This window comes from Cyprinodon tularosa, unplaced genomic scaffold (assembly GCF_016077235.1).
Source record: "Cyprinodon tularosa strain WSP-4 unplaced genomic scaffold, ASM1607723v1 ctg817, whole genome shotgun sequence".
Taxonomy (NCBI): Eukaryota; Metazoa; Chordata; class Actinopteri; order Cyprinodontiformes; family Cyprinodontidae; genus Cyprinodon; species Cyprinodon tularosa.
In genome coordinates this window covers 785,542-805,000 of record NW_024039582.1, presented here as the reverse complement: position 1 = coordinate 805,000, position 19,459 = coordinate 785,542, and the positions used below count along the sequence as shown (strand labels likewise).

The 19,459-nt window shown below is 42.6% G+C and overlaps 2 protein-coding genes across 2 annotated transcripts in view; one reads left to right on the top strand and one right to left on the bottom strand.

Annotated features, from left to right (window-relative positions):
- Nucleotides 1-12,208, bottom strand: part of sgpp2 (sphingosine-1-phosphate phosphatase 2) — an 18,212-nt gene extending 6,004 nt beyond the window's left edge. The window contains exons 1-2 of the mRNA XM_038272093.1: nucleotides 11,944-12,208; nucleotides 9,087-9,248 (exon numbers count right to left, since the gene is read on the bottom strand). Of these exons, the coding sequence (XP_038128021.1) occupies nucleotides 9,087-9,248; nucleotides 11,944-12,147 (366 nt within the window). The 5' untranslated portion in view covers nucleotides 12,148-12,208. The remainder of the gene's footprint in view (nucleotides 1-9,086; nucleotides 9,249-11,943) is intronic.
- A 4,662-nt stretch (nucleotides 12,209-16,870) lies between these two features.
- LOC119774560 (E3 ubiquitin-protein ligase RNF186) lies at nucleotides 16,871-18,461 on the top strand. The gene has a single exon (XM_038272094.1). It carries the CDS (start codon nucleotides 17,118-17,120, stop codon nucleotides 17,862-17,864), a length of 747 nt encoding a protein of 248 aa, XP_038128022.1. The 5' UTR covers nucleotides 16,871-17,117; the 3' UTR covers nucleotides 17,865-18,461.
- Nucleotides 18,462-19,459: the final 998 nt, after the last annotated feature.

Here is a 19,459-nt window from a genome sequence, read left to right as displayed (position 1 = left end):
ATGAGAGAAGAAATCCAGAAAATCACATTGTCTGATTTTTAAAGAATTTATTTGCAAAATATGGTGGAAAATAAGTATTTGGTCAATAACAAAAGTTAATCTCAATACTTTGTTATATACCCTTTGTTGGCAATGACAGAGATCAAACGTTTTCTGTAAGTCTTCACAAGGTTTTCACACACTGTTGCTGGTATTTTGGCCCATTCCTTCATGCAGATCTCCTCAAGAGCATTGATGTTCTGGGGCTGTCGCTGGGCAACACGGACTTTCAACTCCCTCCAAAGATTTTCTATGGGGTTGAGATCTGGAGACTGGCTAGGCCACTCCAGGACCTTGAAATGCTTCTTACGAAGCCACTCCTTTGTTACCCGGGCGGTGTGTTTGGGATCATTGTCATGCTGAAAGACCCAGCCACGCTTCATCTTCAATGCCCTTGCTGATGGAAGGAGGTTTTCACTCAAAATGTGACGATACATGGCCCCATTCATTCTTTCCTTCACACGGATCAGTCGTCCTGGTCCCTTAGCAGAAAAACTGCCTTAAAGCATGATGTTTCCACCCCCATGCTTCACTGTAGGTATGGTGTTCTTTGGATGCAACTCAGCATTCTCTCTCCTCCAAACACGACGAGTAGAGTTTTTACCAAAAAGTTCTATTGTGGTTTCATCTGACCATATGATATTCTCCCAGTCATCGTCTGGATCATCCAAATGCTCTCTAGCAAACTTGAGACGGGCCTTGACATGTACTGGCTTAAGCAGGGGGACACGTCTGGCACTGCAGGATTTGAGTCCCTGGCGGCGTACTGTGTTACTGATGGTAGCCCTTGTTACTTTGGTCCCAGCTCTCTGCAGGTCATTCACTAGGTCCCCCTGTGTGGTTCTGGGATTTTTACTCACCGTTCTTGTGATCATTTTGACCCCACGGGGTGAGATCTTGCGTGGAGCCCCAGATGAACCACATATCTCAAATGCATCTGGAGATCTGGGAGGCTTCTTGCTGTCTGCTGACATTCAAATAATGGAGGTCTATGGCGCCCGAGACAGAAAGGTCCATAAAAGTCCACAAAAAACGTGTCAATATTCCTCCATACTGCTCGTCCAATGTATTCCAAGTGTCCTGAGTGGGTAGCGTCCATAATTTACTTTAAACAAAGTCATTTAGAATGTTTTTAGAGCATAAACAGTAGTGTATAGGATTTCCTAAAAGCGCGTTCACGAGTCTACGGAAACTGCGGCAGACCAAACCAGATGAAAGTGCGCATTCAGCGTCTGCTCTGCCAATAATGCAAGCGTAGAAGAAGAAATGTGCTGTTTACCTGTGCAAAGAAATAAACAACGAAAGAAAAATGTCTGAGGACTTCAGTGTTGAGGAAGAGCATGAGTTCTTTGCCGAGCTGAATGCGCACTTTCATCTGGTTTGGTCTGCCGGCTTCCGTAGCGTCGTGAGCGCACATGTGCGCGCTTTCAGGAAATCCTATACACTACTGTTTATGCTCTAAAAACATTCTAAATTACTTTGTTTCGAGTAAATTCTGGACGCTACCCACTCAGGACACTTGGAATACATTGGACGAGCAGTATGGAGGAATATTGACACGTTTTTTGTGGACTTTTATGGACCTTTCTGCCTCGGGCGCCATAGACCTCCATTATTTGAATGTCAGCAGACAGCAAGAAGCCTCCCAGATCTCCAGATGCATTTGAGATATCAAAAAAGTACTCCAGAGTGTTGTTCAGCATGGGGGTGAGTAGAAAATGAAGGCTATTCATGTTTTGGGTGTACTATTCCTTTAAGGGGGGTAAGTTAGGAAGATACCAAGGGCCCTTGACTGAGGGGGGCCCAAAAGAAGAGAAAACAGATGTCCCATTAGATATTTCAAATTTAAAAATTTAATCCTGCGTACACTGTATGATTTTTTTTGCCCTTTTCAGGCCGATTCTCCAGTCGTGCAAGAATTTTTCAGTCACGCCGAATGTCAATTCAATTCAATTCAATTCAGTTTATTTATATAGCGCCAAATTCACAACACATGTCATCTCAAGGCACTTTACAGCCTGATGGTGAATGGTGTCGTGTACAGGGGGTAACGAGGGGCGATCAGCCTCTAACGACCACCTCCCCAACATGTTTGAAATTCATTCGGCCGTCGTAAGCTGGTGGTGAACAAATCCTGCTGTTGAAGCAGAGCTACGAGCCGGTTTACCAGAACCTGGAACTCTGACGAGTTCGACCAGCGCCATCTTTCACCGCCATCTTTCAGCGTCGAGTCTGACGTTTGGTTTTTGGACGTACAGTGTGAGAACCTGCTTTAGTGCCTCACTAACATAAGTCGACACAGAGACAATGAATAAAACAAGAATATATGTAAATAAGCAGCAGTGAGTAAAAACGGTCCGCAGCTCAAGAATGCAGTGTCCAAAAAAACCCAGTCTGGTTTTCCAAAAGGAACAGAAAGAAAGGAGAAAGAGAAGAGACGGCCTTCAATACCATGACTAGGGGTGTAAATCACATCCATCATGGCGATTCGATTCAGTATCGATTTCCTGACCCAACGATTCGATTATTGTCAATACTCAAGAATACACCACCATACGATTTGATTCGATTAATCGGTAAATTTTTTTTTTTTAACCTTACAGACTAAACAAAGTTTCAAGTTTGAAATAAATCAATGAAAGCTGTAATATCTTTATGCTAGAAGAGCGAGGTGCACGAGAACGCTGGGACCCTTTTTCCAGCTGGATCTCCGCTCTTTTTGGCCCTCATGTCCCTCCGTCGTCGGACTAAACTCGCCCCCACTTCCTCGCCGCCTCGGCCGCCTCTAGACCCACAGCATGTAGCACAGACCACGCTTCAATATTGAGCATAAATCAAAAATGTCTGCATCAAGCTCACTGCAACACACTGCTGTAAGAGTATAACCAGGAAGCGCGGTAGGAGGGTAAAATAGGTTTAGCGCCACCGCAGCATGGGAGGAGAATTACGCCCAGGAACAAATGGATAAAAATAGACCGGAGGAAAAAAAACATGAATCGATTCTCTTGTGGACGTATCGATGCATCAATACAAAACGATTATTATTTACACCCCTAACCGTGACCCAGTTTATCAAGAAAGGTTTGTTACATGAATAGTTGAAATTCTAAGTAGATAATTAAACTGTTGAGTAAAATAAGTTTACCATCTATTGGCTAAAACTACTTAGTTAATCCTCCTAAAGGTTGGAGCGGAATCACATTGATGATGCCGGCCAGCTGCTCTACAACTAGTAACCAACACAGAGGCCGAGCAGAAGCTCATACATCTGAGAATTTATTATTATATTATTTATATATATATATTATTTAGAAATGGGATCCTAAGGAACCAATCAAACAAGAAAAACAAGCAGCTTGAAAGACCGTTAAACTTTCTACGCTTCTATGCATGAATATCTGATCAAGGTGAACCAGTAGCTGCTCAAAAGTGTAAATGCTGCATCCATGCAGAAACCAGATCTATTATAAGAAAGTGGAGGTGAGGATGGCAGAATTGGTGTCTTCAGCATCTTTTTGGGTGAGAATTGTTCTTCAGTGGACTGTAAGGAGGGTGGCTGCGTGCGTCTCTGTTCTTCTGTAGGTTCTGTTTCATAAGATCCCTGCAGCGTGCCGATTGCCCGGCCTGGAGGGTTATTTAAAGCCAGGCCTTGTATATTTAATGAACGGCTGTCTCAGCCAGGAGGAGGCAGGCGGCGAACTCACAGCGAGCAGGAAGCTAATGTCTGTGTTTAAGGAGAAGAACGCAGAGGTTGTTTTCAGGCTCCACATCCTCACTGCTACCAAACAACGTGTGGTTACCATGGCGAACGAGACATTAAAATAGGTCTAAAGATTCACTCTTTCTGCTGCAAAAGACGTAGAAACGCTCTAAGCTTTTTAACCACTTCAGGCAGATGATATATCTATATAGATATATATATATATATATATATATATATATAGAGAGAGAGAGAGAGAGAGAGAGAGATCATATCTCTCCTATCCTGACTTCTCTTCATTGGCTTCCTGTTAAATCCAGAATAGAATTTAAAATAATGACATTTAATGCAAATCACCTCACAAAAAACAGACAGACGATAAAGTGTCCTCATACAGCCAGCTCTAGGCCTTAAGTGATACCCCCCCTCCCTCCATCTTCTACACAAACATCATATTGAGCTGCCTGGTGTCTCTGCGACATCCACATCTAAGGGCCCGACCCAGGGGCCGTCTGCTGGCACCGAGGGACGCGCTGAAGGCCGTCTGACCTTGTGAATAAGTTCATTGATCGAGGCGACAGCAGCTTCAGACTTTGATCTTTACACGCGTGGATCAGGCTGTCTGGGTGTTTATTTAGAGAAGCTGGGCTAGAAAGAGAAGCTTCTGTCACAGCGACATCATAAAGGAGCAGATTAGATTAGAAGTTTCTACATTTATGAACCTTTGCTGCTCAATAATGTTAAATCAGTTGTAGCGACTCCATAGCAATCTTGAGGTAGAGAAAGGGTCCTGTATGTTTATGAAGCGCCGCCATCTTGGTCAGAAATGCTCACAGAATCCAGGATTATGCTTTTGGTGTTTTAATGCCGTCCAGTAGCTTATATAGTCACTCACAGCGGATTGTAACGTTAAGGACATGATGCAACATTTAGATGCTAAAGCAAACGGTCCGCTCCCCTCCCTCTCCTGCAGAGTGCAGGTAAACACGCCCATTTAAGCAATCAGCCGTCACCACGTGTGTCACCACAGCAACTACGCCCCATGTGACACAAACACAAGCTCAACTATCATTATGGCTCCTGCATCCGTTAAAAAAAGGTTTCTGAGCCACAATAATTATCATCAAAGAGCTCTAAGGAGTTCATCTCCATTAGAAAAACGACCTAGAAATAAGTAAAAATTTCTTAAATTAAATGTATTTACCCTTAATTTGAGTAGGTAAATGAGATAGTTTGCCAATAGAATGAGTATTTTTACTCTTAGAATAAGATAATTAGATAAAATGCACTTAAAATAAAACAATGCAGTTGTGTTTTCTTATTTTAAATGTAAATTCTCTTGTTCCATTGGCAAAATCTCTCTTTTACCTCCTCAATCCAAGAACAAATAAACTTATTTTAAGAAAAAATGACTTATTTCTTATGATCATATCGTTCATGATGCAGGTAGAACTAGCAGAAAATAAGCAGATAATTAATAAATAGCTGAAGTTAATTTATAACATGGTGATAGAAGCAGGATTATCAGGTGAGTGAAGGTGAATAAGATCCAGGTCTGGTTGGTGAATTGTCAACAGACTGATAAATGATCCTGCTTAGACTGGAATAGAAAAACAGACCGAATAAATAAAATGATTGAAAAGTGAAACTCAGACAGAAAATCAGCTGATCTGAGGTGAGAAAGACAGATGACCGGTCCTTTGTTATTTTACCGTCCGACCAATCCCATCCCGTCGAAATTAAATGGCTAACATGGCGGCTAACTGATGTCATTTTCATAACAGAAACCTACTATGGAGCAGATTTTACTGCCCCTCCCACCCCATTTAAACCTTTAGACCGGAGGTCTTCAACAGGGGGTCTGCGACCCCTGGGGGCCCACAGAGGCACTGCATGGTGATCGCATAAGGTTTGGTTTATTACACTTTTTTTAACAATAACCATAAAAACAACTATTTTCATTAATCTCAGAAGGAACTATTAACAGACTGGATTATATTAAACTGAACTTCCAATTTTCACCACTGTACGGCGCCAAGTAACCTTCCCTCTGATCACAGCTTGCTTGGTCTCGCAATGAATCCTGGGATATCCAAGGATACATCGGACCCGTCCTTCAAATCGGACAAAAAGAAGGACGCATTTTAAGGCCGCATAACAAGGACTCTCGGAATCCGACCAGACCTCGGCGCCGTGCTATGATGTCATCGTCCTTCGAATCTGGCCTTCTAAGGACGCAGCCCAGGATTTCGAACAGAGCAAGAGACTTTTATTTTTTCAGGCCACTTCCTGTGTCGCCCACATTAGTTAGCCTCTTCAAAGCCCTGCCTCAAACATGCAGTTAAGGATCCTCACCTGTTTCCACTGTGATCGTGGTTTGCTGCTGATGTCATCTCCATGCATTCATCTTTAACACTATTGAATTTATTGCTGGGTGAGTTTATTTGATGCAGTATTATTTTTTTCTTGCGGTATTTCTGTTTAATTGCCCATTAGAGCGTTGTTTTATAACAATCATTGGCATTGTTTACCTGGACCGTCGCTGGGATTCTGCCAGAGCTGATTGCGGTTTAGTCTTTGAAAAGGTAACTTACTTGTTGAATTTTGTGCGTTTGACTCGTTTACCGCGATTCCGAAGCATTTAAGATTGATCTGCACAGCATGTATATTTAATTTTTCCTTTCGCTCTGCTTGAGTATTTGACAACTAATTAGTTTTATTTATCTTGATTGATATTTTGAAAGTGCACTTTAACTTTAAATTGATTAAGCTTGAAATACACTTTCTTTTGTTATACGTTATTTGAATTATGGTTAATTTAACCTGCTTGAAATCTGTCTAATTATTAGAAATATAATTATTGCATTTAGTATGCATAAATTAAATGCTTAAAATTATTGTTTCCTTTGTATTATATTTGCTTTAACTGTTTTAGAAAAAAAACTTGATGGGTTTTCTGACCTTTTTAGGTTTGTTTGTTTTTTTTCCCCTGTCGGATCAGATCCTCATCTGGATCTGAAGATGGCGAGCTAGAAATGGACTTTATGATTTTAAATTAAATGTTTTGAGTCAATTCTCTTGTGTCTCATCCTGTTGCTGTAATTGGTTCCTGATCTGTTTTACGTGTTGTCTTTTCAGTTCAGTGGGCCCCCTGCTTGTCTTTGTCCAGGGCCCCAAATTTCCTAAATCCGCCCCTGGTTACAGGACTAGATAAACAGTTTGTTTTTGACACCAAGTATTCATCAGGGTTCCTACAGCATAAGGCAAGTTAAATTCAAGACTTTAAGACTTTTTAATGCCACTTGAAATAAAAATTTAAGACCAAATTCACAAGAAACACAAGAAAAACCTGCTTGCGACAACTTAACCCAAAGGTTTATTTTAACATAAACCACTGCACTAATGTTTCAAATGTTGAAAAGCTTCCCATACAGGAAGAAAGCTAAAAACACACAAATGACAGATATATTTGAACAATTATTTAACTGAATTCACAAACTTTGTTTTAGTCTTTTTTGCAGCTATTTTTCTTTGTATGGTTTTCTTAGTGTGTTTGATTTGGTGATAAGTGGAGGCGTTGCAGAGACAAGGGTGGAACTAAACTGAGAAATACCGGCTGTTTCTCTGTAACTCCATTTTGACGCTTTGTGTTTCGTGCTTCGCATGTGCGACTCCACTGCCTTAATTGCCATCGTTCTGAGCTTGAATGACTTCTTGCACTAAATCCACTGAGCCTCATGTATGTTCCCTGGTTTTAGCCATGGAGGAAACTCTTGGCTGGAGACAATTTTCGTTACATTTACACTTGCTCAGATTTTCCAGACAAAAAGTTAATGGAGCATCTCCCAAATGTCCCGGCCGCAACAACGCTTTTATTGGTTCCGCTATCGGGACGGAACCAATAATGGCGAGACGTTATTATTATTTTTTTTAATAAAAAAAGATTTTTTTCAATTTTATTGTTTTATTTAGATTACAAAAATAAATTGTAATAAAAATAATCCTATTTATGATGCTTTAAAAAAATAAGACCTACGAAAGACTGATTTAAGATATTTTAATACCAATTAAGGCCTGAGTTTTATTTTAAAGAATTAAATGCCTTTTAAGACTTTTTAAGGACCCGCGGGAACCCTGATTCATATTTTACCTGCAACTCAGCTGTAGAAATCTGCCCCTCTATAAAAGGAGTCACTGAAAATCGTTGGGGGGGGGCAAAGGGAGCGAACCGAGTGATTCTGTCTGCTAAGACTCGGTACTCTCCGCTCGAACACAGATCAGACCACAAACGGTCAAGAATACGCCTGGTTATGTCCAGAATGACCTGTTTATAGATTTTAAAATGTAACTACTGGCAGCTGTAACAGCTTTCTTTTTTTTTTTTGATGTTTTTGATTTTCTGATTGGTTCTTAACTGTATCCTCTGATGTTAATCCCGCCTTTGAAATTGAACCTTTAATGGAGCGCCTTGATCCGCTTCAACCATTGACTTTGCATGTAAACCAGCTGCTTCTGCCTCCTCTGCAGCGTGCGGTCTGAACGTAGCATTAGCTACCTCCAGCCTCACAATAGCAAAGCCAGAGGTGAGGGGGGGTGCACCCCCAAGGGCAGACGGACCAAATGGCTGATACAGAGAAGGAAAGCTTAAAAGCTGATGGGGGCCAATAAAACCCTCTACAAAGTGTAGCTGGTAATGCCTAACCTGGGGGGGGGGGGTTATGAGTGTGTTTAGCAGGCAATGCACAGACTGACAGTATGTGTATGTTGGAGTTTATGTGGGTGTTTGAAAGGAGTTCACATGGGGTCACAGTCCAGCCAGGACGCCAGAAGAATGGTAGCTTTCCCCCCGGGGGGCCAAACAAGAGGTTCAGACACAGGGCACCCACCGAGCGAGCGCTTGGGGCAGAGACATAAAGGGCACAAAAACACGCTGCCCATCACACACACTGTGGGAGAGCGGGGCTGCGGCTGAAAATGTCACCCAGCCTGCCGCAGCGGTCGGGTTTGACATGTTTTCAGGCTCTCCTGACATACAGGGCTTGACTCTGTCAAGATAAACATCTAAAACAGAGATTCAAGCAGACTTTTGGCACAAACGTGTCCTCATATGTGGCCTGTTAGTGTGTCAGGGGCCCTGGCCAGACTGGCCCCTGTGTCCCTGCCTATGAGCCTGGGGACATTCGGCCTTGGCGGTGTCAGAGACGGGTCACTGGAAGGATAAAAGGGGGTTGAAAGGTGACGAGAAGGAGACTGAGGGACGGCGAGAAGAAAGAGGGCATTGTGAAGGAGAGGGACATCATCCAGGAGGCTCTGAGATCAACGTCCAGAGGTTATGGATGAAACTTACGGTCCACATGTTGACGAGGCGGCGGCAGAGGAACGGATCCAGATTCCAGTGGATGCAGGGCAGGCAGGTGATGTAAAAGACTTCGTGTCCTAGACCGGCCGATATGAGGAAGAGGAAGTAGAGCAGCCGGTTCCTCACCTCAAACCCAGGCTTCCTGCAGGCCTACACAAAGCAGACACGTTTAGGTTTGGGCTGGTTAAACACAACAAGCTTTAAGGCTGTACATAAAGTAACATGCTGTAAAAAAAAAGCTGTTTCACGTTTTTAAAGAAATTTTAATATGAGAAAACGATAAACTTCCACTTAGAAAATCCCTTTGGAGGAAAATTGAGCAACACTTTGCTAAAAAGTTAAGATTCAGACAGAAAACAGACTTTTAAATCGGGTTTAAAGACGTATCATAGAATCAGGATCCGATTTCACTCCAGAATCCGACCAGAACTCTCCTAAGTCTTCATTTTGTTTTTTGGATTTTTGTCATGTTGCATAACCCAGGTGTTCCTGAGCTCCAAACTGATGGCCAGAGATGATTCGGACAGACCATGTGGTGGAGAGTAGAGTTCATTGTTCAGACTGCTGATTGGATGGTAAAATGCTTCCTCGGTTTTCTACCAGAGGAATCAGATTATTTCCCCTGAACAGTTAGAGATTACCGAGAGGCTGTTTCGGGAAGTGTAAACAAAAATTTCAGCTCTTTTTGCTCAGATCTAGTTTTGAACCTGGAGTTTCCCCATGGTCACCATTTCTAACCAGCTGAAAGATAAAAAAAAAAAATAGATTTTTTCTACTCTCCTTTAAAGGTTTGTTTATATTTCCGGGTGGATCATCTAAATAAGTGGTCCTCCTACCGGTCAGTCATTCTGGCGATACGTTAATGTACGGCTGTCCCGTTAGCCATCTTTTTCTTTCAGGCGTATATCTGTGGTGAGCTACGGTTTCAGTCATTAAAGCTCACCTTTCTCACTGCGGTTCTTTGAAAATGGCCGAGGGTCGGAAGAGAAAAAGTGTCTACGAAGTTTATGAGAAGGAAAGAAAGGCCTCATAGGGAGATATATCCCAGAATGCTTTGCGCAGAGAGATCTCCTCTCAAAGCATTATGGGATTTGCTGTCACAGCGGCCGGCTGTCGCTACCAGACAGCGGCGAATAATAACAAAGATGGCGTAGGCACCGCGTGGAAAAGGAGGACCAATGGAGCAAAAAGTAGTGATCATCTGTCTGAACGGTCAGTTAACTGAGTTCACTATATATTCCCCGCTGTGTAATCTGCTCCTCACAGCATGAGGCTGCCACTGCCATGTCTCACTGTGGAAGTGGGCGTGCACGAGGAGAAATGAGCTGCTGCATGCTTATTGTTTTTTTTTTTGGAGAGGGCGGGTCTTTTAATAATTCCTCCACAATGCCTTTAACCGAAAGTTCGCTCACATTCAGAATTCAAACTTCTGAAAGTTCTTTAAATGTGAAATGATTCCATCCTGTTCAATAAATGATCAGTGTTTTTAATTCAGAGTAATTTTCATGTGAATGTGCTTTACTGGAGGCATCCATGTTTGTCAAAGAACACTACTGCCACCTACTGGTTAGTGACGTCACGGTGCGGTATCGGCTGTTGATCAAGTGCCAGTGCTGTATCTGGTGTTTGTCACAACGCGCTATTATCCAAGTCATCTTGAAAACATTCTTCTTCCAAATGTTGGCTACATATTACGGGTTTTTTCTCTGGCCAGAAGTTCGATGGCAAATCCTCCCTCTTCAAGTTGGCGATCCAACGACCAACCCGTCCGTGGAGGATCAGGAATCAGAAAGGTGGAATAACTCTTTTTTTTCACTTTTCCCCGATGTATTCCAGCATCCAGCTGCCATGCACGTGGGCATTGTCAGTTTCACTATAGCTCTGGTGAATTTCAATGGTGAAGTCCTCTGGAAATCTTCAATAATTGTTGTTGATTGCAGATGTGTCTAGTAGTTCCCATTGATTTAGCTTGTAAAGCGGGGAGAATGGCGCTAGGCTTACCGCACCGTGACGTCACTGCTGGAAGATGGCAGGAGGAAGGGGCTACTATATTTGGGCAAAAATGGCCGCTCCCAGACTCAGAGATCGCCATGAAAATTGTTTTTATTACTGATTAACGCTAAATTTATTAAATAACCGCAAACATATTAGTTTTAGGTATAAATAATGATCCATTGATTATTCTTCGCTGAACGCACTTTTCCTTTACGGTAATTTTCCATGTATGCAGATTTTTTTTCTAATTTTATCTGGTGAATAAAAGCTAAATGAACAAATTTCTCCATTTATCTCTCAATTTTTCTATTTTTTTTTTTGGTAAACATTTTTTTTACTTAATTTTAGCTTCTATTAGCCGCACATCTATAAACACCCAGATGCACCTGTTACACACATTTCCATAATGATTAGTTTCAGACATGTGACACAGAAGATATCAGAGACCAGAGAGCAGTAAAGAAAAGGCCTCTGATTCAAAACATAGAAATGTTACTGATAGATGTTCTATCTAATCTCAGAGATCCATTGATTGCTGACACATTGTGAGCAAGTTCACAGTCAAACAGAAGGCAGAGAAAGAGGCCAGCACACTGCTTATCTGGCTGCACAGGAGGACCTGAAAACACCTGACAAACAAGAAAAGCCAGTCAAACTTTGCAAACCTCTGAATCAATCTGATGCTTTGTTTAAGCTTGTCCTGAAATCTGGTTGAAGCCAAAAAGCAACGATCCTAATGAAGCTTTTAGATCCTCCTCTGATTTAGGATCAACGAGCATTAAAAACAGGCTTATAATCAAATATTTTAATATATTTGGTGTTTTATTTGCAGAAACCTTTAGAAACCCACCTGAGCAGGACTTGGGTTCTGGTTGTATGTATAGTTGGAGTTTTTGTCCTGGTTGTTCCAGCTTCCCTGCAGCTTCCCGCGGGGTTTCTCTCCGTTCGCGGTTCGGCTCCCGCGGTTCGGCTCCTGCAGCAGATGGAGGCCGCATCGTCTCTGGAACCGGGCCACCAGCTCCGGGTCCTGGAGGAGCTCCAGCAGCTGCTGCATGTCCGCCGGAGCAGGAAGTGAACTGAGCGATGAAGAGAGCGCGCGCGGAGCCGCATCCCTGCAGGTGCGGCTGCTGTGTCACAGGTGAGCTCAGAGGGGCGGGGCTTCCAGGTGTCTGTGCGACCTTTATACCGGGACCTTCAGAGGCGGTCATAAAGTATTTATAGCCGGTTTATGGTTTTATTTCTGGTTGCAGTGGCTGGTGGGACTAAAGCTTCATTAATTGAAGAAAAACTAAAAATACCATAAAACTTGGACTGAATGGAAAGTTTTATTAAAAGTTAAAGAACTGCATAAAAAATAATCAACAAAATCAAGAAAATGACCCAATTGAATAAACTAAGCATACACTAGAGAATACGTGTTTTTTATTTACTCAATATATGTGTTTAATCAATAAAATGATTCATTATTATTCATATTTTTATTTTGCATATCTATTTTATAATCCCCTCCTTTTTTTATTTCTTTTTTATTGAAATATAAAATATATTATAAAAAAAACTGAATTAAAAACATTCTGAAAATAAAATCGGGGTTAAAAAATAAAAGCCTTTAAACTAGCTTTACAAAATAAAAGTGTCATAAAGTAGCACTATGAAATAATTACTTAAAATAAAAATATGTATATACAAAATTAGGCCCAAAGATTTAGAAATTTTTATTTTGTTTTTTATGAAATGTCTCTCCATAAAAGAAATTTTATTTTTTATTTTTTTTTGTATTTCATTCTAAACTTTATTCTCATTCTAGACTTTCCTGCAGAACGCCATTAATTTGCTTTTTAAGTTTTTAACTGTCTGTGAGGTTTTCGGTTCATCTACTTTGAAGTCTTTCCTCCAACCAATTGTCCTTTTTTAGCCTTTAAGAAGGAATGCTCTGTAATCTGCTCCCCACAGCATGAGGCTGCCACTGCCGTGTTTCACTGTGGATGCTGTAATGTTTTTGTTCAATAGTGGTTTGCGCTTTAGCCAAATGTTTGCAGTAGAGCTCACCTTCATCACCACATTTTAACATTAAAGGCTGTAGCTACAGTTTTTTTTTTTTATCAAACTATTAATTTTTCAAAAATACCACATCCTCAGAACATCATCAATAACAAAATGATTAATTTGACTAAAAATGAATAATAGTTTTATATATGTTGATGGGTCCAAAGTGTATAAATATATTACTTCTGCTTATGATGCAAAAATCGACTCAAAAGGATTTTGCACCAAGAGGATTACATTCAGATGAGACGGAGCTCAGACGTTGCCAGATCCTAAAAGCTCTGTGATCGAGAATTAAAATGGCTCCTTCTTTCTGTTCCATCTCTCAGATTCAAGTCAAGTTATGTAAATTTTTTTTAATCAGATGAGCACTATAAAATAGGAGCAATCAGGAGCACATCTCCAATTCAATCACAATAACCCTGGAATCCCTCAGGGTTGTGTGCTCAGTCCACTGCAGTTCACACTATTAACGCACAGTTGTGCAGGATAGGGGACAACCTGTGTGGATAAGACAGATCTGATCCCTGCAGAGGTCTGACAATCTATGATTCACAGGTATTTATTAATGCCTTTTGATAACATTAAAATACTGAAGGTTTCCTATGTTATAACAACTGACAATGTAAATTATTTAAAAAATATCGTATCCATCAACATCTGAATCGGTATGTCTGGCTTTTTAAAGATTGTACATCTGCCAGAAACCTGGAATCTGTGCCCCCCTAATTAATAGAATAGAAATCCCTTTTATTGTCCCAAAATGGGGAAATTCTGGTGTTTAAAGCAGCAAAGATTACAGAAAATATTGTCACACAAATGTGGACCTTAGAAAAATGTATAAGAATAACATAATGAGGAAGAGCTGAAAGATAAACAATAAACTACTGTAAAGTGTTTCAACAATATAAAACTGGAGAATTAATAACCAATATGCAGCTATGGACATTTTTCCAGTAATGGATATTTGAAAATAGCAGCAACATCAGAGATGTGCAGAATGACAGCAGCAGGTTATTTAATTGACTAAGGTAGAAACTGTTTAAAATCAGCCTGAATGGAAGAACTGGTTGAGGTTGTTGGGAACAGTGGTGGTTCTAGAGTCTTCCAGCTGCTGGGAGGAAGGATCTGTGATAACGCTCCCTGGTGCATTTAAATTTGGGGGGTTAAAATAATTTGAATCTCATTAAACATCTAGGATTTTTGGTAATTTTTTAAAAGACCCGCCCTCTCCACTTTCAAAACAAATGTACATGCACAAACCTGTACCCGCTCACTAGACAGAACGCCTATTAAACGTGTGCAAGAGCGTGCACAAGCCCATTTCTCCTCGTGCACACCCTGTTTAGAAGTTGCTGTTCCCATAGCTTATCCAAGCTCACCATGTCTGAACATCCGTCCTAACCCCTAAATCCCTTTATAGAGCATCGACTATTTAGTGAACTCAGTTAACTGACCGTTCAGAGAGATGATCACTGCTTTTTGCTCCATTGGTCACGTAACTCCTCCTCCACCGCGCGGTGCCTGCGCTATCTGTGGAGCTGGTTGACATTTGTATCTATGCTTCTTTTTCTATCTCTGCTTCTGTCTCCTTGAACCCCAGTCGGCCTCAGCAGATGGCCGCTCACACTGAGCCTGGTTCTGCTGGAGGTTTCTTCCTGTTCAAAGGGAGTTTTTCCTCTCCACTGTCGCTACAAGCATGCTTAGTGTGAGGGATTGCTGAAGAGTCAATGAGTCGATGCAATCAGCTGGTTTTCCTTAGATAGAAAACTTTGAATCAATCTGACTGGATGATCTGGTGAACTGGAAAGTGACCTGAGATGACATGATGGGAATTGGAGCTATAGAAATAAACTGAATAGAATTGAAATTACGTTAACATATCACCAGAATGATTGACAGTTAGGAGGACCACTTATTGAGATGATCCACCTGGAAATAAAAGATCGTCCACTATACATTTTTAAGATGTCTGATCTTTTTCTATTTCAGAACCGGCTTTTTGGACATCATGGAAACGTTTTTTATGATGGTCTATTTTATTGGTTTTTTTTGGCGATGTCTTTGCACTGTGTGAACTTTCCAGTAACTCTAAAGCTGCAGTCAGAGGGGGGGATTTATCATAAGGCAATGCTAAGCAATTACCTAGGGCCCCAAGTTCCTGGGGGCCCCATAAAACTCTGTTTCCATGTATAGTTAATACAAATATTCCTTATTTGTGCTCATTAATTATGTTTTTGATCAAAATCTTTTTCGTTAAAATGCCATCAGAACGCTGATAATATTCAGTGTGTCTCAGCCCCCCCCTTCAGTGTCCACCATATTGGATCAGTCCATTTGCTGCACATGTTCAGAAAGGTCCAAACAGACAGCAGCAAACCATTTGGAAAATGTGATTTATTTTGATATCGAACCAACCTTGGTGTAAAGTTGGACTTTAAAATCAGCACCGAGGGATGAAGTTCTGATAAAGATCAGGCAGTGAGAATGAGTCGGCATGGGCGGGTCTAGGCAGGGGCCAACGGGGGCCAGTGCCCCAGCAGATCATGTCCTGGCCCCTGTACTGAAGACATAGGATACGTTCACACTGCAGCCTGAAGTGACCAAAATCCGATTTGATTTTTATTTTTTTACCGATATGCGACCTAAATCTGATCTTTTCATAACAGTCTGAACGACACAGATCCGATTTTTTTCCAATCCGACCCAGGCCACTTGGCTATGTGGTCCTGATTCCGATACGAATCTGATCTTCTCAAATGCGACTTGTGTGTGAACGGTCCATCGCATTCATCTGACCTGAACGTCATTAATACCCAACAAAGGTCACTATTGTGCGTCTTGCTACGCAGAAGCTGCAAGAAAAACAACCACCATGGCGGACGATGATACAGAGAGCAATATTTATGTTTAACCATATTGAAAAGATTCAGATTTTATTGTTGGAAAAGATCGCGAGATGTGCGCTGGGGCTACCATCCATGTTTACATCCGTAAACGCAGAGCACGCTGGCCTGTGACGTCATTACGTCCTCTACTGCGCATGCAGGACACTTGCGTTGTCTGACTGCAGTTCCCACAGGAGATCACATACAAGTCGCATATATTTGGAAATATGAACGGCAACGCAAAAAAAAATCGGATTTCACAAAAAAAAATCAGAATTGAGCATCAAGGCCTGCAGTGTGAACGCAACCTTAATACTCAAATAAATTCTAATGATGATCTGCCCTGAAACAGACATGGTTACTGATTGGTTCTTTGGATCTATTTAATGTTTTTTCTTTACAAATTCAGTTTTACTAATTATTTAAAAACAATAAGGCGATAGCTTCAGTCGTATGGAGTTTTTTTCAAAACATTTGAAGAAAATACTCTAATTTTTAGAGCAGAATTTATATTCAGATTTTATAGAAAAGTTATTTTAACTTAAACTGAATCAAAAATATGTAAAATTCCTAAATTCAGGATGTGTGTTGACCTAATAAGACGTAGAATTTTAATTACACTTAATTGAATAGAAATTTCACTTCATGCAGGTATATTAATATATTTGAATCCTTTGCTCTGTTTTTTATTTCATGCTTTTCTGTTTCCCCATGAAAGCACGCTGGCCCCCTCCTGGCCCCCTGGTACATTCTTTCTGGAGCCGCCACTGTGAGTCTTTGTTCCGGGAAACAATGAGCGGCGCCCCCGGTGGTCCGCACGAGCGCAGAGTCTACGTCACTAGAGGAGGAGAGGATGCTGCTGCTGGGGGCCCGCGGATGATGCGCTCTGAGGAATCACCGCCATTACATCATCCTTTCCCCGGTAGAGAGCCGCCTAACCACCGCCTCTAACCGGAACCACGGCCCGTTTGGACCGAGCGGTTATTAAAACGGCGCTTCGATGTAAGCAGCTGTGGGGGAGGGGGGAGAGCAGGAGAGGCGTCATCAGCATCTGTCCTCCAGCTCCCTTTGTTTGCGCCGTAGAGCGTGAATGGCGAGAGATGACATGGCAGAGGTAGAGCTGGCCGGAGCGGCGCGCGCCTCCCCGGCCTCCACCTACGAGGAGTACGAATGCAAAATCTGCTACAACTACTTCGACCTTGACCGGCGCGCGCCCAAGATCCTGGAGTGTTTGCACACCTTCTGCGAGGAGTGCCTGAACACGCTGCACCTCCGGGAGGAGCGGCCGTGGCGCGTCAGCTGCCCGGTGTGCCGCCACCGGACGCCCGTCCCGGACTACCGGATCCAGAACCTGCCCAACAACACCAAGGTGACGGAGGATTTCCCGCTCTACATCGACTCGGACCCGCTGCCGCAGGACGCGCTGCCGCCCTACCCTCCGCCGCTGCACCCCGCTCTGGTGGCGCTCCGCCGGGAGGAGGCGTCCGGCGCCGGCCAGGCGACCCCCTCCACCACGGTGTCCACGGCCACGACCCTCTCCCAGGACTCGGTGCGCTACGACAGCTGTCAGAGCTGCAAGCGCGTGGCGCTGACCACCGGCTGCGTGTGCGTCATCTTCTCCTTCCTGTCCATGCTGGTGCTGCTGTTCATGGGCCTCATCTTCGTGCACAGCCACAGCATCCCCCCCTCCCCGGCCGGACCCATCTGCCTGTCGGTGGCCAGCATCCTGGCCATGTTCTCGGTGGTGGTCACGTGGCTCATCTGCTGGCTCAAATACAGACCTGACCACGAGACGGGGCGCGCGTCCGCCACCAGTAACTCCAGGAGGAACGCCTGATTGGCTGCTGGCTGTGTGTGTGTGTGTGTGTGTTTGTGCGCGCGCGCGCGTGACCATGATCCTCCCTTTACCTTTTTAGGGGGAATCTGGTCCAGAATGGCCTTCTACCAGTATAGCAAACACCCAAAGGCCTTCATGTTGTTTGGAGCAATATAGGCCAACTGACCCTTGATAATCTTTTCCTAAACTGATGCACTTGACTTTGAGGGGGGGGGCTGACTGGATGGTGGACTCTAAACTTTGCTGGGGGTGTATTTGGTTTGATAAATGAACATGAAGTGCTTAGATCCGCGTTTTAAACCCTTTTCATTCACTGTCCAGCTATATAATATGCACCCCCCCCCCCACCACATTATGACAGTCACTGTATGAAAAATGTCCACAATGTTTCACTCATATCTCCAAAAAAAGCACCCTTTTTTTGTACAGATATGCTGAATTTTGGTTTTGATGGAGGTTTAGTGTGTTTATGTGGTGAAACTTTAAAGGAAAAATCCGATCAGCGAGGAAGAATCAATGGATCATTATTTATACTGAAAACTGATTAATTTAGTGTTAATCAGTAAAAACAGTCTGGGAGCGGCCATTTTTGCCCAAATATAGCCCCTCCCTCCTGCCATCTTCCAGCAGTGACGTCACGGTGCGGTAAGCCTAGCGCCATTCTCCCCGCTTTCCAAGCTAAATCAATGGGAACTACTAGACAGATCTGCAATCAACAACAATTATTGAAGATTTCCAGAGGACTTCACCATTGAAATTCACCAGAGCTATAGTGAAACTGACAATGCCCACGTGCATGGCAGCTGGATGCTGGAATACATCGGGTAAAAGTGGAAAAAAGAGTTATTCCACCTTTCTGATTCCTGATCCTCCACGGACGGGTTGGTCGTTGGATCGCCAACTTGAAGAGGGAGGATTTGCCATCGAACTTCTGGCCAGAGAAAAAACCCGTAATATGTAGCCAACATTTGGAAGAAGAATGTTTTCAAGATGACTTGGATAATAGCGCGTTGTGACAAACACCAGATACAGCACTGGGACTTGATCAACAGCCGATACCGCACCGTGACGTCACTAACCAGTAGGTGGCAGTAGTGTTCTTTGACAAACATGGATGCCTCCAGTAAAGCACATTCACATGAAAATTACTCTGAATTAAAAACACTTATTTATTTAACTTAAAGAACTTTCAGAAGTTTGTGTTCTGAATGTGAGCGGACTTTTTCTTTAAATCTGGTTGGAGCTAATCTAAGCTGGATTAGAAATCATGTAAATAGGTCCGACGTACGGAGCTTTTTTTAGAGCTTTACTGTTTTTACTGCCCACCTCTTCCAAGCAAAGGGAAACAAGGAGACGGCTTGTGGTTTTTGAACCCGTGTTTTGATACTTCACTGCATGTGAGGTCATTCCTTCTTTTTGATGAAAGAGACGGTTTGTCTCATGACTTTTGTGCCTCGCCATATTTCCTAAATGAAGTTAAGCTTCAGTAGATCAGAAGCTCTGGAGTAGATGGGGATTCCCTCATCTGCTCTCACCAGTTGTTCATACTCTGAAAGTTAAACAGGGTTTTTCCAGCGTATAGCACCTTTTTTGTG

What these genes read in the sequence shown, in the direction of transcription:
- LOC119774560 (XM_038272094.1), top strand. Translation starts at nt 17,118, where the DNA reads ATGGCGAGAGATGACATGGCAGAGGTAGAGCTGGCCGGAGCGGCGCGC.